At 43.1% G+C, this 25,255-nt stretch overlaps 1 protein-coding gene across 6 annotated transcripts in view; it reads left to right on the forward strand.

Moving 5' to 3' along the window:
* SCUBE3 (signal peptide, CUB domain and EGF like domain containing 3) overlaps positions 1-25,255 on the forward strand; it is a 146,073-nt gene that overhangs the window by 110,842 nt on the left and 9,976 nt on the right. For 5 of the 6 annotated variants that reach the window (XM_077334458.1, XM_077334462.1, XM_077334457.1 and 2 more), the window contains 8 exons: positions 7,459-7,575; positions 16,589-16,711; positions 17,895-18,011; positions 18,780-18,872; positions 19,336-19,452; positions 20,072-20,233; positions 23,826-24,029; positions 24,970-25,131. In XM_077334458.1, coding sequence (XP_077190573.1) covers positions 7,459-7,575; positions 16,589-16,711; positions 17,895-18,011; positions 18,780-18,872; positions 19,336-19,452; positions 20,072-20,233; positions 23,826-24,029; positions 24,970-25,131 — 1,095 coding nt within the window. The remainder of the gene's footprint in view (positions 1-7,458; positions 7,576-16,588; positions 16,712-17,894; positions 18,012-18,779; positions 18,873-19,335; positions 19,453-20,071; positions 20,234-23,825; positions 24,030-24,969; positions 25,132-25,255) is intronic. The other variant, XM_077334461.1, reaches the window with a different exon arrangement.

Genomic DNA, 25,255 nt, shown 5'->3' on the forward strand with positions numbered 1-25,255 from the left:
TTCCACCATTTTAGCCCCTCTAGACTTGCACCTTTTTTTTTGACCACACAATATCATCCTTCATTTCTGTACATATTATCCCCACTAACATTTCTGTTTCTTCCTCTAAAAGTGCTGCTTTTTAAAAAAATCAGAAATGAAAAATGAACTTTCCCATCACTGTGTCGTTAGAACACTCTTTTTTATGAGTCTGGAAGGAAAGGTATGCCACCTCGCCCTCTTTCTCTGCTTTGATGTGGTTGCTCCAACAAAATTGAGATTGGGGATGGGCTTCAGGACAGTGGCATGTGCTTTTCCTTGCACTCTAGATTAGCATTTCTAAAGTGCTGTTTCCTCTTCTCCAGAGCAGTAGGGTGCCCATTAGTCTTCCCAATGAAGATGACCCCAGTGAGATGGCCATTACTTTCTAGTGCTTAGCACAACCTTTCTCAACCTTTTTACCATTGAGAAACCCCTGAAACATTCTTCAGACTTCAAGAAACCCTGGAAATGATGTCAGCAGGCCACACATCCCTGCCATGCCCCCAGATTTATATGACCATGGTCCCTCCCCTCCCTCCCTCCAGCCCATCATTGGCCATTGGGGAGGGAGGGGGGAGGTCGACATAACCACATATGGTCATGTCTCCCATTTTTTATACATTTTATATATATTTATATATTTTAAAAAAATATATTTAAAAATTAATTAACTCCCACCCAAAGAACAAAACCCTTCTGGGGTGATGGAGAAACCCTGTTGAAAAAGCCTGGCTTAGCAAGTTTTACAGTATTGCAATACAGTGATGCAGTACTGTGCAATTTTTTTTTGAAAAGACTACTTTTGTGCTGTTCTTGAGCAGCAGTATACAAAAGTGAACAAGGGTGCCATGTGGAATCTCTGTTGAAAGTGTGAATTGAACTGCACCAGCAATATGATGACCACAGAAAAACCTTTTGTGTGGAATCAGCCTAGTGCAATAGAACCGCATCTCCTAGTCACCATTGGAGTTCACGCCAGTTTCCAACCAAGTATCAATCAACAATACAACAAAATGTCTGTGTAGCAGTTAATTAACACCTTGCATCCTCTTAGGCATCTCTGCTGTCTGCAATTACATTCTTATTCCTCAATCAAAATTGTTGGAAGTTATAATATATAGTTATTTTAGAATGGAAGCTTTTGTTCTTTGTAATTCATGGTTCTGAAACCTTTAGTGTGTTAATTTCCAAACTTTAAACCAAAGTTGAAAACTTTACTGCACTGAGGCCAATAAATATGTTACCTCAAAAAGCTCATGTTCTAAAATACTGGGGGGCATTTGCAGAGGGGAATCTGGGTGGGGGCTAATTTTCAGTCTTGAAGGCTGGCTGTGGGGAAAGTGGTCAGGAACAGGAATTTGGCTGAAATTGTACTGATTCTCTCCTTCAAACATGATCCCTATAGGATTATATGGCGAATATTGCGAAGAATTTTTAAAAGGCAGAGGGAAAACTATCTGTGACAAAATTTAACAGTGTCTACTCATGAAGGTGTTCCTGAGCCAACAAACAAAAAGTGGGACTAGGTTGCTTGAGAGAAAACCAGCTCTGCATGGTCTGGTATAATTGGCATGCCCTTAAGAAGCCTTAGGCATCTAGCTGGCTTTCCTATATCAGATTATTTAATTCCTGGCAATAGATAATACTTCACCAACATTTTTCGTTTGGATATAGTACACAAGTAATAATAGATAATCTTTCCTTCATCATCAATCTTCTGTGGATTGCCACATGGGGAATGCACATGAGCACGCCTGCCATTGGTGAGGCTTTACAGTCTCTAGGGCAGGGGTAGTCAACCTGTGGTCCTCCAGATGTTCATGGACTACAATTCCCATGAGCCCCTGCCAGCTCATGGGAATTGTAGTCCATGAACATCTGGAAGACCACAGGTTGACTACCCCTGCTCTAGGGGACACAACACATGGGAGCCAAGAGCTTAATTCCCAGGTGCTCCCATGCAGCAGTGCTTCCACCTTCAGTTCCTCATTTGCCACGGAATGATTTCTTGCTTTGTCCAGTGAGGAAAACTGTTTGGTGGAAGAATTCCCCCCCAAACTGTGGCCCAAAAGGCCTCATTAAGGAAGTACACCCAGTGCAGTGCTAAGATGACTCAGATAAATGAGCATGATCTTTGCCTCTTCTGTCTGAGTGAGGAACACTTGTGAAATCTGCCAGAGATTTACCTGCAAAGTCAGAAGGGATTGTGCTTCTAAATTAAAGGCAGCATTGTGTATAAGCAGAAGTTCTTTTCTTGTCAGCCCTGGCATGCATATCAGAGGGATTATACAGATGGAGGTGTGATATTTTCCCATCATTTATCCAAGAGGTCCATGAGAGGGCTTTCCAATCTTTGTTCTCCAAGGGGCTTTTTGCACGCCTTCAAAATAGCACAATGGTTGCCAATTGAAAACGCTACTGATTTGCTGTTATGCACAACGTCGTCGACAATCTGCCACACACCTGAAACCAATCTGCAAAAAGCGCTTCCTTGTAGCGCTTTCAGGGAAATCCCCAAAAGTGGATTCACCCTCTGGAAAGCGATACACTCCTGCAACCAATCTGCAACACTAGCGAAAAAGACCTGTGCGTTAACATTGTTGCGGTTTCTACAAAGTCCCTCCCCCTGGCTCTCTTCTCTGATCTTCCGGCGAAGCGATCACCATTTTTTTTTCTCCGAGCGAGCGGGGATAAACGCACCAGCGAGCCTCTTTCAGTTTAGAGGCTTCCCCGGCTTCAGTCCCTCCCCTTCAGTCACTAAGCACAAAGAACAGAGAAGCCCGTTTGCTGATGTATTTTCCCTTTATTTTTTACACATTCATTCAGCCGAAAATTGGGCCCGTGAGAGGGGGGGGGGATTTTTTTTTTCACTCGGAGGGAGCGTGGCAATGATCAAACGACAGCTCAAACACACCAGGCAGCTGGATGGGTCTCTCCGTTGCAACGAATTAACACAGATTCGTTGCAATGGGTCTGTTTTTTTTTTAAAAAAAAACCTTTCTTAAAGGGAAAGGGGCTGTTTGGGAGCATGCTAACGGCTGCCCATTGGCTGCTTGATGGCCAGGGGCGGGACGAGCTCGGCAATAGCGCTTCCTTTCTAGCGATTTCTGCTGAGACCGGAAGCCTGTGGGAAACGCTACAAAACGCAACTGGATTCCACTACAAAGGCAGGTATGCATAACGACGAATTCCACTATTTTAAATGGCGATTTTTCATTCAGTGACCAATTTGCTACAAAGATCCCGGTGCGTAAAGCCCCCAAGAGATCCCTTGGTGCCTCAATGGTCTCTTTCACTAGTTTTAACACACCTAATGTGGAAGCCCTTTAAACAGCTTATTACTTGTCCTGTGTTGATTTCTACAAAGGTTGGCTTTTTGGTAGCCATTACTTTTGTGAGAAGGGTCAGTGAGTTAGCTGCTCTATGATATTTGATATTTTTTCTAGAGAGGATTGTGCTATGTCATAGCTTCTCATTTATCCGTGTGGTAGCTTCTAGGTTTCACATGTCTCAGAACATTGTGTTGCTTGTTTTCTTTCCCACACTTGGGTCAGACAGTGAAAGGATTTTACATTTGTTAGATGTTATGAGAGCCTTGTTATTTTGCTTTTAAAAGGACCTTAGAATTTCACTAGGTTAATGTGCTGTTTGTTTTGTGGGACCCAATAGAGGCAAGTGGGCTTCCCCCCAGACTTTGTCCAGCTGGGTATTTTCCAGCAGTTCAAGATGTTATGCTACAGCTGTGTTAGATTGCCCTCTAAATATTACAGCTCAGAGTGTTAGTTTCTTCTGCAGCTTTCCATGATGCAGATTCAGTAGCCAAGATCTGCAGAGCTGCAACATGGTCTCCAGCATCTTTGTACATCATTACATCCTGGATCTACAGGACGGATGTGAAGGGAAAGCAGTTTTGCATTTACTCTTCAAGTGAATGGAGCATGCCCTGCTTCTTGGTGAATTGTTTGCTAGAATCCCCATTTGGGACTGAACAGAAGATCAGTGATGAAAACAAGATTGCATTTCTCTGTAACTGTTGTTTATCAAGTATCTTCTGTGCCGGTACCCACACACTCCCTCCTGCACTGCTGCATGCTCTGAAATCAGTGGTGCTAGAGGTAATGATGGGAACACTGCTGTCTGGGAGGATATGTTACCTAGGCAAGAACTAAGCTCTTGGCTCCAGCACACAGCACCCCCCTAGAGGCTTATAGCTGTAAGGCCTCTTCAGTGACAGGCCTGCTCATGCACAGTCCGTGTGTGTGTCTGCAAAGATATTCACTGAACAACAGTTACAGGTAAGTATGACCCTGTTTTCCATTTTATCTTTTTCCTTCAACGTAACTATATGCACCTTTAACATTGACTAACCTCAAAGAAAACTATACTATCCGTTATTGTTACATAGGTAATTAAGGGGAGCAATTACATGACTCCATTAACATACCTTACCCAGTGATAAGCAGATCATAGAATCATATAATAATAGAATAATAGAGTTGGAAGGTGCCTCATGGGTCATCTAGTCCAACTGTGCAGGACACTCACAACCCTATTGCTCATCCGATGTAACCTGCCATCTGCTTGAGCCTTCACAGAATCAGCCTCTCTGTCAGAGGGCTATCTAGCATCTGTTTAAAAATTCACAAAGATGGAGAACCCACCACCTCCCGAGGAAGCCTGTTCCACTGAGAAACCGCTCTGTCAGGAACTTCTTCCTGATGTTTAGATGGCATTTTCTTAAAAATTAATTTCACCCCATTGGTTCTGGTTTGTCCCTCTGGGGCAAGAGAGAACAGTTCTGCTCCATCCTCGATATGGCAGCCTTTTAAATACTTGAAGATGGTTATCAGATCCCCTCTCAGTCATCTCCTCTCCAGGCTAAACAGACCAAGATCCCCCAACCTTTCTTCATACGTCTTCATACCCCAGACCAGTTTGGTGGAGGCCACACTAATATAGGATGCAAACAGTTATTCATATTGGCTGTGTGGTCATGGTCTGGTAGTTTTAGTCCTTGATGTTTTGCCAGTAACTTTGACTGGTATCTTCAGAGATATGACATGGCAAGATGAGATTCAGCCAAATGAATCCCATAGCCATCCAGCCAAAAAACCCCACAACAGCCAGCTGACTCTGGATGTGAAAGCCTTTGGCACTTATTCCTGTTGGTGATGCTGGGTACATTGTCCCCTCTGGCAGAAAAAAAAGCTGCTTTGGAAATGGTCCTTTGTAGACGAAGAATCTGTGCTTCTATACTATAACATAGCTAGTTTGTGTAGTGATACTTTACTGATTAGTCAGTATTATTTATGTTTTCATGTTGTCTTGCCTACATAAAGGAATAGACTTACAGCTGAGAATGAATAAAGCTTATTTTATTTAAATTAATCACAACCCAAAACTAATACAATTAAAAGTGAGTGGTAGCTATGCTAAAGTAAATTCAGTAAATCCTGATAGAAAAGGAACATTTTATACTAACTGCTTGAAGAAAATTGGGGTCATTCCGCACCCAATAAAGATAGTGAAATACTCACCTTATGAAGATGCCATATTTTTGGCATTTTGCACACAACAACACCAAAATCCAGCATCCAAGCAGCAAATCGGTAGCTACACCCTCCATTTTATAGTGCTAGCTGGGGAATTGCATAAAGTGGATTCCCCCAACTAAAAGGTGCAAGCTAGAGGAGCGCAACCAGCAAGCCACATGCTAAGGAAATGTGTGGAGCTATCCCTGCCTCCAATTCCCACCCTTGCACCGGCCTCCCTTCTTCCGGGGACTTTTTTTTTTAAATAGCAAACTGCTTGGAGCAACAACTAGGTGTTAAATCGTGCAGGCAAAGCAAAAAATACTTTTTCTTCCCAGTTAAAACAAAAAACATGCCTCTCTAATGCCCCCCCCCAATCAGGAACGAGATTAATTCTTAAAAGATTCAAGGCTCGTGATTCCATAAGAGGTGGCATAATAAAAAGCACATAGGCAATGGAGAAGTTTTGCATTTTTAAAAAGCTGCCATTGCAGGCCCTTTAAAACACGGAGAAAGGTGATTGGCTGCCTGGCTTGATTGACAGGCAGAGGAGAGTTGCTTGTAAAGCACGTTGCTCTCTTCTGCCATTTCAAGCAGGCATGTGGAGTGCTAAGAAGCGTGAGAAGGCGGTAGACGAAAGCGAGAGAGCCAGAAGGTAAGGAATGGCCAGAGGCACGTTATTGTTTAGCATTATGCCATTTTGCTGGCGTAATGCTATTTTTTTCAATGTGCAGAACTGCCCTCAGAATCTAATCCAACTTTTGATATAGTGATCCATTGTTACTATGTTTTTCTTCAATATATCTAATAGAAACAAGAGAATAGCCTTATCTTCCTCTGCTAATAGCTTGGAAACACATACTGCATGCTGTGGATTGACACCAGATCAGAATCCAGACCTGAAAAGGCCACATGCTCAAGTGTACAATTGTGTTTCACATCAAGTTCTTCTTCCCTCTCTGAATCAGAAGCTGGAATTTTTGCCCTCTCTTCTGGTTCGGGCAGGCTTCAGCTAACCTGTGATCTAGGGCAGGTGTTTTATTCTAAATGCATAAGGCCTGGCCCTAGGGAAACCAGGCATGTGTTGAGAGCTGAGGCAGGGAGCACTGCCATATGCTTAGACTATGACCTCTTTCATCTCCATCCAGGTTCTGCCTTCATGGGATTTTTTTTTGCATGAGATTGTGGCAATTAACTTAATGAAACCACTGACATAAACAGAAAGCCAATCAGCTGGCTGTGCCTTGCAGATACAGTTAAATCTGTAGAGAAAAGTAGATGGCTACGCATCTCCCTTGGCAAAGACTATGCCAGGATGGCACAACTTTTGCTGGAGGGGTGGAGAGCTATTTATGGGTATCTCACTGCATGTGTGGCATTAGGAAGCTTGCAGATACTTTGCTTGTTTTCAGACTTTAGTCTGCTTTCATGACTTCTTGTACCAGCTCTGGGATTCAACATTTTGTATTTATGTATTATGTATTAATTCATTAATAATAAATCATGAATATTTGTCAGTATTCCTCCCTATTCCCAGCTGTATACTTATTATCACTAACTCAAATTAAATTATTTATTTTCCTTTCAAGCATGCATAGCTTATGGGGGGGATCACTTATGTTTCCGTAAAGTCTTGATTTTACATGTGGCTCAGTAGTTAAAGATATGCACCAAATGATGTTACGTATCCTTGATTGTGATTTTTAGGTCTTGGGCAAGAGGGATGTTGGCTAGGTGTTTTTTCTTGCTTCTCTTGGCATAGCAGTAGATAGGGCCATTTTTTCCCTCTGCCCTTTGACAATGAAAATAGTTTCAGAATTCCTAGCGTTTGAAGAAAATAATCAGGGCCTCGGGGCGGTGCTACTGCATACTTACTCATATGTGTTTCATGCTCTCTTTTCCTCAGATATTGATGAATGCTCCTTTGACAGAACCTGCGACCACATCTGCATAAACACACCAGGGAGCTTCCAGTGCCTGTGTCACAAAGGCTACACACTGTATGGGCTCACCCACTGTGGAGGTATTCATGTGGTCATTGGGGAGGAATAGGGATTTGGACTGTCTTTATAACCCTGTGCTGCCTCTGTTTTTAATCTTAACCCTGCTACCTTTCTCTCCTTTTCTCTTTCTGTTCCAAGTTGGAGCCTTGGAACTCTCAGACCTCCAAAAGACGGATTCAGATTTGCTGATATAGAGAACACAGCATCAGTAGTCTTGGAGGGGTATAAATCTTTAGGACTGCATTGTTGGTTTCACTTACAGAGCAGAGGCTTTGAAGGAATCAGCACAGCCAGTGATTTCTTTGCTGAGTTCAAATATAGATGCCAGCAGATCACACTTAGGGCCAAACTAGATGCCATTTTATAGAAGTATTCAATGGTTTAAAAATGCTGCAATGGCAAGGTGATCTTGTTTCCCCTCTGCGTGTTTTCTCTAATGCCAAAACAGCTAGAGAAAGCCCTCAGTGCAGAGGATATCAGTGTGACAATGTCTTTATGGAAGAAAGAAAAGGATTGTGCTTTTGGTAGGTCAAATGGTATTTATTTTCCAAGACACATAAAAGATCTTTCTGTTGTGTTTTATCACTGCTAGACTTTAGAGCGCTGCTTCTTGATAGGCACAAGTTTCTAAATGAACAGTTTCTTATATCTTCAGAAGTAATTGCTGGTAGTTTGTTTTATTTATCTACTAGCAGGGAAAGCCTGTTGTATCCTAGAGTGCAAGGGGCGCTAGCCCCCCCACGACCCTGGACAGGGCTGAGGCAGGGGTTTGCAGGGTGGGAGGATGCGATGGCAAGAGGCTGCCCCTGTGATATGGGCAAGGGGTTGCCCCCATGGTGCCCCCCGTATTGAGTCTGCCATGAAAACTCTGGAGGGCGTCACCCCAAGGGTCAGACATGACTCGGTGCTTGCACAGGGGATACCTTTACCCCATGATGTTCTGATGGATAAATTGAAGGACTGCAGTCAGTTAGGTGGATAGGAAATTGGTTAGAGAACCGCACTCAAAGAGTTGTTGTCAATGGTGTTTCATCAGACTGGAGAGAGGTGAGTAGTGGGGTACCTCAGGGCTCGGTGCTCGGTCCGGTACTTTTTAACATATTTATTAATGATTAATAGATGAGGGGTTGGAGGGACTACTCATCAAGTTTGCAGACAACACCAAATTGGGAGGACTGGCAAATACTCTAGAAGATAGAGACAGAGTTCAACGAGATCTGAACACAATGGGAAAATGGACAAATGAGAACAAGATGCAATTTAATAAAGATAAGTGTAAAGTTCTGCATCTGGGTCAGAAAAATTAAAAGCATGCCTACTGGATGGGGGATACGCTTCTAGGTAACACAGTGTGTGAATGAGACCTTGGGGTACTTGTGGATTGTAAACTAAATATGAGCAGGCAGTGTGATGCAGCGGTAAAAAAGGCAAATGCCATTTTGGGCTGTATCAACAGGGGCATCACATCAAAATCACAAGATGTCATAGTCCCATTGTATACGGCACTGGTCAGACCACACCTGGAATACTGTGTGCAGTTCTGGAAGCCTCACTTCAAGAAGGACGTAGATAAAATTCAAAGAGTACAGAGGAGAGTGACGAGGATGATCTGGGGCCAAGGGACCAAGCCCTATGAAGATAGGTTGAGGGACTTGGGAATGTTCAGCCTGGAGAAAAGGAGGTTGAGAGGGGACATGATAGCCCTCTTTAAGTATTTGAAAGGTTGTCATTTGGAGGAGGGCAGGATGCTGTTCCCATTGGCTGCAGAGGAAAGGACACGCAGTAATGGGTTTAAACTACAAGTACAACAATATAGGCTAGATATCAGGAAAAAAATTTTCACAGTCAGAGTAGTTCAGCAGTGGAATAGGCTGCCTAAGGAGGTGGTGAGATCCCCCTCACTGGCAGTCTTCAAGCAAAGGTTGGATACACACTTTTCTTGGATGCTTTAGGATGCTTAGGGCTAATCCTGCGTTGAGCAGGGGGTTGGACTAGATGGCCTGTATGGCCCCTTCCAACTCTATGATTCTATGATTCTACCTTTTTATGTGGTAAGGATGTACAATTAACTATTGTCCATCCAGAAAAACAGAATATTACCATTTTACAGAAATGTAATATGAGACTTAGTGACTTGTCCACAACAGTTAGTAAATCGCAAGAAGAGTTGAATGCAGAATTCCTAAACCAGTTGCAGTATTCCAGAATATTGGCTTTGCTTTCCTTCCTTCCTTCCTTCCTTCCTTCCTTCCTTCCTTCCTTCCTTCCTTCCTTCCTTCCTTCCTTCCTTCCTTCCTTCCTTCCTTCCTTCCTTTCTTTCTTTCTTCCTTTCTTTCTTTCTTCCTTTTTTTTTTTTGGGGGGGGGGGTGTTCCTCTGTTTTCTGATCCAGCTCTGTACTTTTCTGAGGCAACATTTAACAGATGATGTTTCCTAAAAGATTCCTGCTGCTCTATGGAGAGGGTGGCAGGACCAGACATTTGTCTCAGCAGCCATAAACAAAGGAACAAGAGCAATTTGTGACTTGTCCACTGAGGTGGAATGGGGAAATCCCCACAGTGAGCTTTTGGCAGATAGTTTGTAGTGGGAGGAAGGAAACATCAGAAACTTTTAAAGTATCTCAGTGGGGGGAGGTGGGAAAGGTTGGGTTGTTTCAGCAGGAAAAATTGGAAAGGCAGACAGAAGGCGTAGAGGGGTTTGTTGGAGCGTGTTGCTACAGTGGTGTGGCTTGCCATGGTAAATTTAAGGAAGAGTTATGTCTCGTACAATGCCTTAGATTACATGGATTAAGACAGAAGGGTAAACAGACTGCAGCAATTATATATACATAAAAATATGCACACAGATCAAGTATGCAGACAATAGGCAGGCACCTGAAAACTGTCACCACAAATGCATCCAGTGTGCTATGCTCTCCTGTCCTGTCAGACTGGTCCAGATTCGTGTATTTTAGTGGGGTTAATTGTAATAACAAATAAGAAGCAGCACATTGTTCGCGTGCAAACATTGTCACAAACTGGTTTATCAGTTCTGTTTAAGCTAGATCCTTGTCATTTTTGACAAGGCATTCAAAGCATGCTAAGGTTTTGCTGATGCTAGGAACAGATCCCTTGCACGCTTCTCAGACAAAGCTGCTTCTGCAACCAATTTAGTAGTGGTCATGATAATAACCTGTCTACATACCATAAGTGTGGAAACAGTACACCAAATATAAAGAGGCAATTCTGGATGGTTTGATGTTGCTTCCACAGTAGCCTTTAGCTCTTTACCTCTTCCTCCAAAAAGCCTGCAGCATTTTTTGTGGGGAGAAAGTTGCTTCTTCATGACATTGTCCTACAGTCATTTATCTTCTGGGTTTCCTCTTGCTCCATGCAATTTCCCCCAAACTTGCTTTGGTGCAGTCTTACCAGCAAGATTGTCCTCAGAGTATGTTTGAACATTGTGTGCATGGGAAGGTTCAGATATCTGCACTTCCCTTTCTACATCTGGCACCGTTTCTCTTCCCGCTTGCCATTCCCCTTCCCCGCCAGCAGGCTGTTTGCTGGGTTTTATATATAACATCATTACACTATCGATATATATCTACTCCATTAGTAGGGGGATGGGGAATGAGTGGCAGTGAAAGCACAGCAGGAAATTAGCCCATATAGAAACAACACAAGTCTCTGGTGATGTAATGCTTTGTATAATTTCATACATTCATCATCATTGTGTTGAACTGACAGCTTGTAAAAGGAAGATTTTTAGGCTATATAATCAGGATGCACAAGTGCAGAAGATTATCAGTGCATTGTTATTACTAATGGGAATTTTTGGGGAAATATTTTTAGAAGAGGTAGGACCTACATTTTGTGAGAGCTGAGGCCAAGAACCTAACTAAACTTGATGGCAGCCTAATGGCAGCCACCAGGCCATGGACATCATTTTAAGAAGAGAAAGAGAGTTGGTTTTTATACCCTGCTTTATACTATTGAAGGTGTCTCAAAGTGCTTCAGTTCCCATTAATAACAATGTACTTAGTGGTAGACAACTGACTAGGTTGCCATATTGAAAAAAAGGAGAACATATATATTTGCTGTCAAATTGTAGCTGACTTGCTGTGATCCCCCCTCCCCCACACATAGTAATATATTTAGTCTGCATGAGAGTCATTTTTTTAAAGATACAATCAAACGAAAAATGGTTAAAATAAGGCAACAAAGGTGGTGAAAGATTACTATGGGAAAAGGTTGAAAGACCTTGGTATTCACTACATACCACAGCTCAAAGAAACAATTGAACTCAAGATAAGCTCCAGCCAAAGATTTTCCGGCCTGTTTTAAATTACTATGTGCCTTAGCTCTCTTCACCTTTCCAGAGCAATTCCTTCATGTAGTGAGGCTATATGAGCCCCCAAATTGCCTTTCCCCCACAAGAATATTGCCAGTTTCAGTGTTACACATAACAGCTAGGTGCTGTGAGGTTTCCTCTGTCTCATTTCATGAGCCCACCACTCAGTGACTCTGCCTCACAAGCCCCAGGTTCCCCTTTTGCACCCCAGACTGTGAGGATTTTCCCTTCACCTTCTCCTCTTTGGCATTAGAATGTTCATGAACATACTGTGACTTCATAGCAATCAGAAAGAGAAAAGAAGAGGCTCAGACAGACCACAGCAAGTTTGTATATATAATATAAAATTAACCTTACCTGCCATATCAGGGCTTCCCTGGAAGGCTTCTTGTCTTATGTCAAACTGTTGCTTTACAATCTTAGAGTTTTATGACTTAATGTTCCTTAAGTACTTTTTGGGAGTTCTCTGATTCATACTAAAGTTAGTAAAGGAATCTTATCATACACCACATCAAACAATTTAGTTGTTCTGTAATGCAGATCTAAGATATCAGTCTGAACCTAGGTCCATCGTGACTTCCCCCAGTCATTGGACTTAATGCTATGTAGAAAGCTAGAATCAACAGAAGTTATATAGGAAATATCAGTTTATAAGCAAGGGAGGGGGGGGAAATGAAAATATACTGCTTGTGTCATTAGACTCTAGGGAGGATTCATATGGAATACAACAAATTGCTATGAATTCCAACATTGCAGTCTTATGCAAGAGAAGTTCTCTTTAGAATTAGTCAAAAAAGTTAAACCTATAACTCTCTGGCTGGGCTAAAAGAATAATCTGGCCCCAGTAATATGCAAGTATATTCTCCAGCAAAAAATCTCTTCTCGAGGCTAATTAATAAAGTATAACAAAAGTATTTATCTACTTTACACAGTGTATTCTGAGTTGGTTGCCTTTGTTTGGGGACGAATGAGCATTGTGGAAATGGGTGTGGTTGGGGGGGCAGTTATCGTGTGTGAAGGAATAAGAATGAAAATCAGAAGCGTGGTGGGGAGCTGTTGACTTTATCTTAGTTGACTTTTAGAAACGATAGACAAAGGCATAGTGGATAAATCTATTAATGGTGGCTATCCATGGCAGCTACCTGGAAAGAGAGGTGGTATATCTCTGGATACTAATGATGGAAATACCTAGTATGTGTGCATGTGTAGGGGGGAAGAGTTGCTTTCATGCTGGGTTTCTAGTTTTCCCAGATACATCTGGCTGGCTTTATTGGAAGTGAGATGTTCGACTATATAGTCCCTTGGTCAGATCCAGCAGCCTTCTTAGTAGGTAAACATGGAAGATCTTTGTTATGTGCGAAGTCGTGTCCGACCCCATGGACAATGATCCTCCAGGCCTTCCTGTCCTCTACCATTCCCCGGAGTCCATTTAAGTTTGCACCTACTGCTTCAGTGACTCCATCCAGCCACCTCATTCTCTGTCGTCCCCTTCTTCTTTTGCCCTCGATCGCTCCCAGCATTAGGCTCTTCTCCAGGGAGTCCTTCCTTCTCATGAGGTGGCCAAAGTATTTGAGTTTCATCTTCAGGATCTGGCCTTCTAAAGAGCAGTCAGGGTTGATCTCCTCTAGGACTGACCGGTTTGTTCGCCTTGCAGTCCAAGGGACTCGCAAGAGTCTTCTCCAGCACCAGAGTTCAAAAGCCTCAATTCTCTGACGCTCGGCCTTCCTTATGGTCCAACTTTCGCAGCCATACATTGCAACTGGGAATACCATAGCCTTGACTAAACGCACTTTTGTTGGCAGGGTGATGTCTCTGCTTTTTAGGATGCTGTCTAGATTTGCCATAGCTTTCCTCCCCAGGAGCAAGCGTCTTTTAATTTCTTTGCTGCAGTCCCCATCTGCAGTGATCTTGGAGCCCAGGAAAATAAAATCTGTCACTATCTCCATTTCTTCCCCATCTATTTGCCATAAATTGAGAGGGCCGGATGCCATGATCTTTGTTTTCTTGATGTTGAGTTTCAAGCCAACTTTTGCACTCTCCTCCTTCACCCGCATCAACAGGCTCTTTAGTTCCTCTTCACTTTCTGCCATTAGAGTGGTATCATCTGCATATCTGAGGTTGTTGATATTTCTCCCTGCAATCTTGATCCCAATTTGTGACTCCTCTAATCCCGCATTTCTCATGATGTGCTCTGCATACAAGTTAAATAGGCAAGGCGACAGTATACAGCCTTGCCGAACTCCTTTCTCAATTTTGAACCAGTCAGTGATTCCCATCTCTTTAAGAACTTGCCACAATTTGTTGTGCTCCACACAATCAAAGGCTTTAGCATAGTCAATGAAGCAGAAGTAGACGTTCTTCTGGTACTCCCTAGCTTTCTCCATGATCCAGCGTATGTTGGCAATTTGATCTCTAGTTCCTCTGCCTCTTCGAAATCCTGCCTGTACTTCTGGAAGTTCTCGGTCCACATATTGCTGGAGCCTAGCTTGTAGGATTTTGAGCATAACTTTGCTAGCATGAGAAATGAGTGCAATGGTGCGGTAGTTTGAACATTCTTTGGCATTGCCCTTCTTTGGGATTGGAATGTAAACTGACCTTTTCCAATGGAAGATCTTACCCTGGATCATTGTTTGGGCATTGAAGAGTTCCAACTGAGTTGGCATATCTTTTGTTAAGCAGTGATGTCATTGCTGTAAAGAGGAAATGTTTCATTTAAAGTCTCATTTAGCACAGTTGTTACATCTACATTATTGCCATAGTGTCTTGCTTGAGAGCTTTTTGTACTCCGTTAGAGATAAAAGGCTGCACTAAGATGGATTTCCTCCCTCTGACCTATCAAGTCAGTTCTTAGGTTCTCCATGAAATGTTTGGTGCTGTCTGTCTCCAGCCCTTTCGGGAGAATTGTCACATTCAGGACAGTGCCTGTGCCCCAGAGGTCTGAGGCTGGGTGATATTCAGAAAGTACAGAAAGGTTTTCACATCAGTAAAGCTCCACTTGTGAAATACCTGCCTCTTTTCAGATGTCTTCCAGAAATAGGCACTTGTTCTCAAAGAAATACAACATTTTGATAAGTCTGAGCTAGCTTAAGATTGAAAACTGGTTACATAAAAAGAACAAGAGGGGATGGAGCCAAGCTGAAAAAAATGCCTTGGCAACGCCGTATAAAGTCAGCACCCAACCCACTCCACAGAGTTGGGAGCAAAGCTGTAACCTTGATGTGCCCTGTGTGTGGGAGTGTGCATTGGCAAAGCTTTGTAAGAGAGATTTTAGAACAAAGCTGTGCCTTCACGGGTTGTTTTGACACTTCCTCTCTTTCTTTCTCTTTGCTTTGTGCCAGACCTTTAGCATTAATTTCCATGGATGTGGCTCTCTGTGTGCTATAAGGTGGGGGCAAGGCTGGTTGGCACAGCTGTCTTCTGAACTTTAGTTGCCAAACTTAATCTGTTTTATTCTGAACTTCATTCTTTATCCTGGAGTGACTTGCTAAAGGACAGTGTGGCAAGATTCTTTTTAAAATACTCATCATGGTTATTTATTTTTGTTTGTTGGCAGAGGTGACACAACATAGATTAAGTGGGATGGCAGCATTTCCTGACCATATGCCTATTTCTGGAATCGGCTTCATGAAGCCAGCAGTATCTTCCAAATGTCACCTCCCCGCACTCAATTTAGCGGTCTCAATTTATTCAAATTATTTTTCAGCCCACAAAATACTGTTTTGTCAACAGATGGAAGGCTGTGCAATTGCAATATCCAGGCAAAATCCAGCTTTTGGAAAACCACTCTGGTTGGGAGCAGTACTACATTGCAAGGGAGAGAGGGAGAGCAAGTCTGCCTGTCTCTTCCCTTGAGTCACTTGCCCTCCATGAGGCAGCCAAACTCCAGCAACTGTAAGCTCTGGTTAAGAGAGTGGTATTTCCCAAAAAGGACAGGCTTTCTCGTTTCCCTATTGCTGCTGTAACTGCGAATTCTTTACAACACCAAAGGGCTTCCTTACACCTTCCTTGCTCCAGCAGCAACCATTGTGGTAGTGCACCTGCTTGGCATGCAGAAATGCCCTGGTTCGGTTCCCAGTAACCCCATGTAAGAGGACTGAGTAGTAGATGATGTGAAAGACCTCTGCTTGAGACAGTGGAGAATTGCAGCCAGTCTGAGTAGACAAAACTGACCTTGGTGGGTCAATGTTCTAATTGAGTAGAAGGCAGCTTCAAGTGTTCATGTCTGCACCACCTCAATAGATACAAGGTTTAGAGGAGGCACAAAAACAATACATTGTTTATATTGACTGTAAGTCCAGTGGAGATGGATTTGGGACTGTTCCCCCCCCCCCCTTGGTCTTTTTAGTGTTTATATTTACAATATTCTACATATATTTTTGTCCCATGGTTGATTTGTAAGCTACCTGGAGCCCCTGTCTGATGTTGGAAAAAGTGGGACATAAATGTTTTAATGCATGTTAGTTGGGGCAGGGACTTGACTTTCTTGCTCATGCTGTAAAGTGCCATGTGCTGTCATCTGACTCTCTCTGGTCAGTACATGAGTTGGCAGGAGAGATTTCCGTGTTTTTTATTGTCCTTTCTTCCTGGCTCAAATACATTCTCTTTACTCTAAGTACAAACTTGATCACCCCTCTTTGGAGATCTGTGATGAGACAGAAGTTTTCTATCCTATTTAATTGCTTGTTTATCTTTTTGCCTCCTTGTAGATGTTGATGAATGTAGCATCAACCGAGGAGGCTGCAAGTTTGGCTGTGTAAACACCCCTGGTAGCTATGAATGTACCTGCCCTGCCGGCTGCAAACTCCACTGGAATAAAAAGGATTGTATAGGTGAGTTCAGAAAAGATCTTAGGTCTTGCTGCCACCTAGAGGAGGAGTTTCAGCTGTGATAGGTCAGGATGTGTGAAGTTGCTGGTTGGAGAACAGGCAGATGGAAGTTTGATGTGCACCATATTAGTACACCTTCATAGTGTTAGTTTGCTGTACATATGTTTTTATGCATCTGTAAATATACTATTTTTGCTTTTCCTCTTTGGATGTTCTTCATAACTCATTATCTTTTAACCACTGTGTTCAAGCTGCTAACTTTCGAAGTTACCTCAAATTGGTTGCAGTAGTTCAGATGAGGTTTTTAGCACATGGAGTTGCATAAACATTTGTTTGGATTACATGTTACTGACCTCATAGTTTAAAGTCTGATGTGGGAGATTGAGATTCAATTCCCTGGTCTCAAATTGGTTCCATGAGCCCTCCTGTGAAGCAGAACGTCTCCTTATGCCTTCATTTTGTTCCATTGGTATGTCTTGTTGGCTTGAGAGGACAGGACAGGCCATCTACACATGGCTTAAATTGTTACTGTGGTCTGGCTTCAGTCTTCAATAGAAATCCTTTGCACATTTTCAGATGTTTCGTTTGTTTACCAAAAACCTTGATGTGACCCTTTTTAAAATGAAGGGAAATATGGCAAAATCAGTGTTTGAAAGTTTAGGTCAGGGGTAGTCAAACTGCGGCCCTCCAGATGTCCATGGACTACAATTTCCAGGAGCCCTCTGCCAGCGAATGCTGGCAGGGGGCTCCTGGGAATTGTAGTCCATGGACATCTGGAGGGCCGCAGTTTGACTACCCCTGGTTTAGGTATTCTGTATGTTGAGGAAATTCTGCACTTTGCAGCCCTAGTGACCAATCCATACTTCTTTATATTTGCATACTTTATTTATACCTGGCTTTCTTCCATCATGGAACTCAAAGTGACATACACAGAGCTACAAAGAAGCCTGTCATCCATGCACTGACCAAACTGAGTATCTAAACTTTATGCCTTAATATGCTCAGCGATAATCTAAAGGCTCCATAATAACAGAGTTTATGGCCATAGCAGACAGAAGAAGTGCACTAATGCTTATTAGTTCCTGCCGAAGAATCAGGAGTGGTTCTGCGAAGGACTAGTCTGGCTGGTCATCTCTGAGTAATACTGTCACCTGCATATTGCTGTCAATTGATGCTTCTTCTTCAGAGCTGGTAATATGCTTGGCTGGTGCAGTATCTCCACGGGCCACGCTTACCTGCAACAAGAATGGGAAGAAGGACAGCTGCTCTCTCACCTGTGCCTCCAAGGCTCGTTTTCTGCCAGGTGGGTATGATACATTTGCCATCCTCCTATCTCTGGCCTATTTTTTTAATTTATTACTTAAATTTATTGGCCGCCACACCTGGACTCGGCCAGCTTGAGGCAGTTTACAATAAAAACAATAAAACCTCCATAAAACAACAAAACCAACAATCCTCATGGTGAACAAAACTAATCTACTTCCTTTCCCCCACCCCATCCACAGCCAATGACAACAGACCTCAATGGACCCCAGTAGTCCACCACCATCCCCATGAGAGGTGCCCATGCCTAACTAACTGAGGATAATACCTCTACAGGCGCCTATACAGGGAGGGGCCTGATCTTCCTGGCCCAGCTCAACTAAATGGCTGCTGGAAGAGCTCCGTCTTACAGGCTCTGCAGAATGTTCGGGGCCCTTAGCTCTTCCAGGAGCTCATTCTACCAGGTCAGGGTCAGGACCAATCTGATTCTTTAACCTACTGCTTTTGCTCCCAAGGTTGTCAGCCAAGGAATTTGTAGATCATCTCCCCTCTGGCACCGGCTGTCTTGTTTTTATATACTTCTTTGCACTGGAATTGTTTGGAGTGTGGTTTATACTTTTCAAACAAAATAATGACCCAAACTGAATTATTTTCATCCACATAATCAGTAGTCAGGCTAGAGCTTCGCTATCAATATACATATGGACTTGGGTTGGACTAGTCTGGGCTTCCATATATAGGCCTAGAGTCATTTAGTCCTCATTTAGAAATAGGCTTCCACTGACTCTTAACTTCTTGCGCTTTACAGAGTCGGACAACAGCTATACAGTGAGCTGTGGGACCCCAGTCCTGCGACAGGGACCTCCACAGAGGTCCAGTAATGGCAGCTATCCCTGTGTTGGTAAGCTTGGCCCTCGGAGTGGTTCTCTAGAAGAAAGCCACAGTGTGGCACAGTGTTGAGAGTCCCAGACTGAGGCTGAAATAATGGATGCATTGTAAAGTGCAATAAGGCTGATGTAGGATTGTCAGCCTTCCTGCCTGGCTATTGGTGGATTTAGAAATGCAGTATAAGCATATTTAAAATGGCCTTGCTGGTCCCCATGCATGCGTGTTAAGGGTGGGAGAAGGGACAATGAAGTGCTTTACGTGAGTAGTGTGAATGCACCCAAGACCAAAGACTTAAATTCAAACCTCCATTTAGCTATGAAGCTTACTTGGTGATCTTAGACTAACATGTCTCACAGGGTTGTTGTGAGGATAAAATAGAGGAGATAAAAATATATACTGTCATGAGAAAATGTAACAAAATAGATACAAAGATCCAGATGACTTCCCTGATACTTAGCAGTTGCCTTTTCTTTTAGAGACTGTTGCTGCACCAATCAAACAAAAGGCTTCCTTCAAGATCAAGGATGCAAAATGCCACCTGCACCCACGAATGAAAGGCAAGCAGGATGAGATGGGCAGGAATGGTGCCCAAGGTAAGGTACTCCCTCCTTCACTTCTTCTGACAAGCTTCCATTTGTGTTAAATTTGGCCTCAAGGTTTCATGAGTCCTAGAAGCTGTATGGATATTCAGATGTATCCTCACAATCATTCTTCATAGAGTATTTGCAAGATTAGTAAACTGCTTTCCATATTGCAAAGATCATACAAATGGAAAGCAAAGCACAGTTTCCAGGTTGTGTTCATAGCTCTTGAAGTTTAGGCTTCCCTGGGTCACTGAGGAGCAAGCTAGGTTTGGGCTGTCTTGGAGCTGTCACATGTTCTTGGGAGTTATGAAGGGCTTAGAACCATAGAAGAGGAAAAGCTTGAGAAAAGGATAAAGCCGGACATGAGTTGCTGTCCTCAAAAGATAACATAACGGTGGGGGGGAGAAAAGAGATCTGGGGATCATTCATTGGGGGATAAGTGTACCATTGAACATACATGCCTAAGAAAATTATGGCCTGTGTGGATCAAACATGGGAATTTGATTATGGGCTCTTAGGTATTGGATAAACATTATATGCAAGCTACAGAGGAAAATCCTTTGCAGAAGTATCTAGGTTTAAAAAAGATGTTGCTTAGCAGAAATTGATACTGTGCTGTTTCTAATAGGTGGACCAACCCCATGCTCTGATTGCCAAGTGACTTTTGTGAACCTGAAGTGCGACTCCTCAAAGAAGGGCAAAGGACGGCGGGCTCGCAACTCTCCCAACAAGGAGGTGACTCGCATCACTCTGGAGTTTGAAGCTGAAATCAAACCAGAAGAGATCACAGGTAGAGAAGAGACTGAGAACACTTGGATATTGTAATAGTCAGCACAGATCATGGGGTCTGAAGAAGATTTGAAGGGAGTACCCATCTCAGGCCCAAACTAGACATTACTACTGACATGAGTTAGGTTTTGTTTCCCAGCTCCGTTCCTTTTACAGTCAGAGGGGATGTCAAGGAACTTATATCCCCAAATGCACTGGCGCCCAATTCAGTTCAGGAGTATGATGTGGCAGGAGGAGAGATTTTAGCTTTCCCTCACACTCCATTTCCCCGAGCTGAAACAGGTGCAGGGGTGGGGAGTTTGCCTCATTGTGGGGTTGCATATGCACTGACTGTAGCAGGGTGATAGGGGCCTCAAAAGCCATTTTGAGTCAGGAAAATTCCTGAGCTGAATTGTGCCCTGGTCTGCTTGGGAATGTTAATTGCCAGACAACACACTTAGGACTGTAGAAGAAACACATTTGGGTTGGGGAACCCAACTGGTGTCACAGGTAACATCTAGTTTGGATCTCAGAAGACAGTGGGAAGTGGCGTCTTCGTTGTGCCTGTCTTCATTGTGCACTGCTGAATGACAGGATGAAAAAGACACTTATAATATCTCACTTGTATGCTGCTTTACTGAAACACAGTAATGGAAGACTTTTTTCACCTAAAATGATGTTAGGGGTCTCAGGCTACCACTCAGGTATTGTGTCTTTCTAACTGCCCTAGCTTTGCCAGGCCCCTGTAAGCTCTTCATGGTTTTAATACCAACACTGCAAAGAGTAATTTATCAAATACAGAAGAGATTTTTAAAAGGTGGCAAAATTATACAGAAGAACTATACAAGAGCGAGCTTAACATCCCTGATAACCCCAGTGGGGTAGTCACTGACCTGGAACCAGACATTCTGGAATGTGAAGTCAAATGGGCCTTAGGAAGTCTGAGCAACAATAAAGCTAGTGGAGGTGACAGCATTCCAGTTGAACTATTCAAAATCTTAAAAGACGATGCAGTAAAAGTGCTACAAATATGTCAGCAAATTTGGAAAACTCCATTCCAATCCCAAAGAAGGGCAATGCCAAAGAATGTTCAAACTACTGTACCATTGCACTCATTTCTCATGCTATCAAAGTTATGCTCAAATTCCTACAAGCTAGGCTCCAGCAATATGTGGACTGAAAACTTCCAGAAATACAGGCAGGATTTCGAAGAGGCAGAGGAACTAGAGATCAAATTGCCAACATACACTGCATCATAGAGAAAGCTAGGGAGTTCCAGAAGAACATCTACTTCTACTTCATTGACTATGCTAAAGCCTTTGATTGTGTGGAGCACAACAAATTGTGGCAAGTTGTTAAAGAGATGGGAATACCAGAGCATCTTATCTGTTTCTTCAGGAACCTATATGTAGGTCAAGAAGCAACAGTGAGAACCGGGCATGGAATGACTGATTTGTTCAAAATTGAGAAAGGAGTTCGGCAAGGCTGTATACTGTCGCCTTGCATCATGAGAAAGGCACAAATGAGTCACAAATTGGGATCAAGATTGTAGGGAGAAATATCAACAACCTCAGATATGCACATGATACCACTCTAATAGCAGAAAGCAAAGAGGAACTAATGAGCCTTTTGATGCGGGTGAAGGAGGAGAGTGCAAAAGTTGGCCTGAAACTCAAGATCAAAAAAACGAGGGCCTCCAGCCCTCTCAATTCCTGGCAAATAGATGGGGAAGAAATGGAAGTAGTGACAGATTTTATTTTCCTGGGTTCCAAGATGGAGACTGCAGATGGGGACTGCAGCAAAGAAATTAAAAGACGCTTGCTCCTGGGAAGGAAAGCTATGGCAAATCTAGACAGCATCCTAAAAAGCAGAGACATCACCCTGCCAACAAAAGTGCGTCTAGTCTGGGCTGTGGTATTCCCAGTTGCAATGTATGGCTGTGAAAGTTGGATCATAAGGAAGGCCAAGTGTCAAAGAATTGAGGCTTTTGAACTCTGGTGCTGGAGAAGACTCTTGCGAGTCCCTTGGACTGCAAGGCGAACAAACCGGTCAGTCCTAGAGGAGATCAGCCCTGACTGCTCCTTAGAAGGCCAGATCCTGAAGATGAAACTCAAATACTTTGGCCACCTCATGAGAAGGAAGGACTCCCTGGAGAAGAGCCTAATGCTGGGAGCGATTGAGGGCAAAAGAAGAAGGGGACGACAGACAATGAGGTGGCTAGATGGAGTCACTGAAGCAGTCGGTGTGAACTTAAATGGACTCCGGGGAATGGTAGAGGACAGGAAGGCCTGGAGGATCATGATGGGTCAGATGCAACTTCACACCTAACAACAACAACTTTCTAAACCTCTAGATAGGTTTCTTACAATGTAGAGGAACACTTATTGTCAGGGCAGAAGATTCTTATGGAAAGTTGTGCAGGCAGCTTATACAAATATTAAGTTTAAATACTCATTAAAAATTAATAGTTAAATTAAAGATTTATCTGACAATGAAATGTTGTTTTGAATTATTTGAAAAATGCTCTTCTGTTTGAACTATCTCCTCAAGGAAAATCTCAAACAATTAGAATAGACCTTGGCAGGTGCTGATATGCAGGTTGTATAGTAACCTATTGACCTTTGAGCCTGGAAGGTAAAATTGACAAGAATGTGTAGGATGGATTTTCTTGATTGAATAATTTCTTCCACATTCTCTGTGGGTTGCCACCCTGTGGTGCTGAATCCACAAATGGAATGCTAAGATGCATGGCATTTCTGCACGGGACCTCTACATCGAACTTCTGCAACTCACTTTATACCAACCTGCCCTTATCCTTGATCCGGAAAATACAACTGGTCCAGAATGCAGCTGCCAGGGTCCTCACAGCAATACCTTGGAGGTCCCATCCTCCAGCAGCTGCGCTGGGGTTTGGTAGAATTCTGGATCAGGCTTAAGGTTTTGGTTATCACCTTTAAGGTCACACATGGTAGGGGCCCAGTGTACCTGAGGGATCGCCTCTCTGCCTACACCCCCAAAGAGCCTTGTGCTCCCCCACTTCCAACTTCCTGGTGATCCCTGGCCCCAAGGAATCCCACTTGACCTCAACCAGGGCCAGAACTGTCTCTGTCTTAGCCCCCACCTGGTGAAATGAGCTCCCAGAGGAGATCAGGGCCCTGACGGAACAGTTCTGCAGGGCCTGCAAAAGGGAGCTCCTCCTCCAGGCATTTGGTTGAGGTCACTGCTTCCAATCGGCCTCCCCTAAGCCTCCCTCCTACAACCATCACTACAGATTCACCCACCCCACTGGGCCATCAGTAAGCATTTATTTATTGTTCTCCCCAATGTTCTATTGTTCATAATGTTGTTATTGCTATTACTGTATTATTTTAAACTGAGTTATTGTACTGTTCCTTATTAGCTTTAATCTTCTTTGAGTAGGTTGTCCATATTTGTAGAAATGTATAAAATGGTCATACTGCCCACTGATAGACCACCACATGCAAAAGGTATTGGAAAAAGTGGCATTGCATGAACAGTGGCTGGAATGAAGAAGGGACACCAAATTACCTTTAGAAATTATTTCCCTCATCCTAGTACTAGGTAACAGCACAACCTCCTCCCCTTGTCTCCAGCCAGTTGCAATCTGAACTGTGTGCGGCAGAAGGTAGAGAAAAAACTGAAGTCGGCAATCAAAGCCCTGAAGAAATCCATAAACCAGGAAAGGTTCCTGATCCGCTTTTCTGGAATGGAGTATGAATTGGCCCGCAAACTGAGCTTCTCTTCTGAGAGGCAGGAGAACTGTGGGCCAGGACAGCAGAGACTGGGATCCAAGTGTGGTAAGGAAACAACCTGAGTTAGTTGGGAACAAGGAAGGGAGGGGTTCAAGAGCAATTTGGTCATTAATTGCAAGCCTTTAGTGCTATGCTGCCACTCTGTCACGCTTGCTGCCAGCTCTAACATCCTTGTAAATGAAATAGTTTTTAAGCTGGTGGTGGCAAATGAACAGTTTATTTCACTATAAATAATACCTCAAACTTCCAAAACATCAAAACAAACTCCTAGGTATTTTTTCACTTTTGTTATCTTCATCAGTGATGTAAAATACTCTTTAACCTTTAATAATAGGTCCTCTTTAAATGCATTCCTATCATATATCAATGGGATGAAATCTTAATCCTATGGTAATATGTATCTTCAAATAGTTCTGTGGTATCCACTATACAGAATTCTACAAATATTAGCATCACCAAGTGTAAGAGCTCTTTAGTAGTATTTTACAATTCAAGGGTAGTCAACCTGTGGTCCTCCAGATGTTCATTGACTACAATTCCCATGAGCCCCTACCATCAAATGCTGGCAGGGGCTCATGGGAATTGTAGTCCATGGACATCTGGAGGACCACAGGTTGACTACCCATGACTGATAAAGACACCGAAAATAAAAAAAATGCCTAGGAGTTCGTTTTGATGTTTTGGAAGTTTGAGGAATTGTTTATAGTGAAATAAACTATCCATTTGCCATCGCCAGCTTGAAAACTATTTCGTTTACTTGTATTACGGCTTTACCTGTTGAGCTCTAACATCCTTGGCAGCCACTTGCATGTGCTTATGGACAATAGATTCAGATACTGTGCTTACTATGTGGATGGCCTGATCTGTATTATTGTACTCTTGGCAAGTGGAAAATCCCACAGTTGGTGACCCACAAAAAGTTCAAGGTGTTGTCTTGAGCATTGCCTTTCTACCTGTGTCACTAGCGCATCTGCCTCTCTCTTAGTTAGCTGCCTGCAAGGAACATATTACCACGGCCAGACGGAACAGTGCATCCCTTGTCCTCCAGGGACCTACCAGGAGAAAGAAGGCCAGCTTTCCTGTGACCTTTGCCCTGGAAGTGATGCTTATGGGCCAACTGGAGCAACAAACATAAGCAGCTGTGCAGGTACAGCATTGAGTTGCAAGTTACCCTAAGCCTATAGCTAAGGCACAGTATTATCATACACGAGTTTCTGTCCCAATTACTACCATTAGTGTTAGGAATGGGGGCTCATCATGGTCACTGCAAA

This window comes from Paroedura picta, chromosome 4 (assembly GCF_049243985.1).
Source record: "Paroedura picta isolate Pp20150507F chromosome 4, Ppicta_v3.0, whole genome shotgun sequence".
Classification (NCBI taxonomy): Eukaryota; Metazoa; Chordata; class Lepidosauria; order Squamata; family Gekkonidae; genus Paroedura; species Paroedura picta.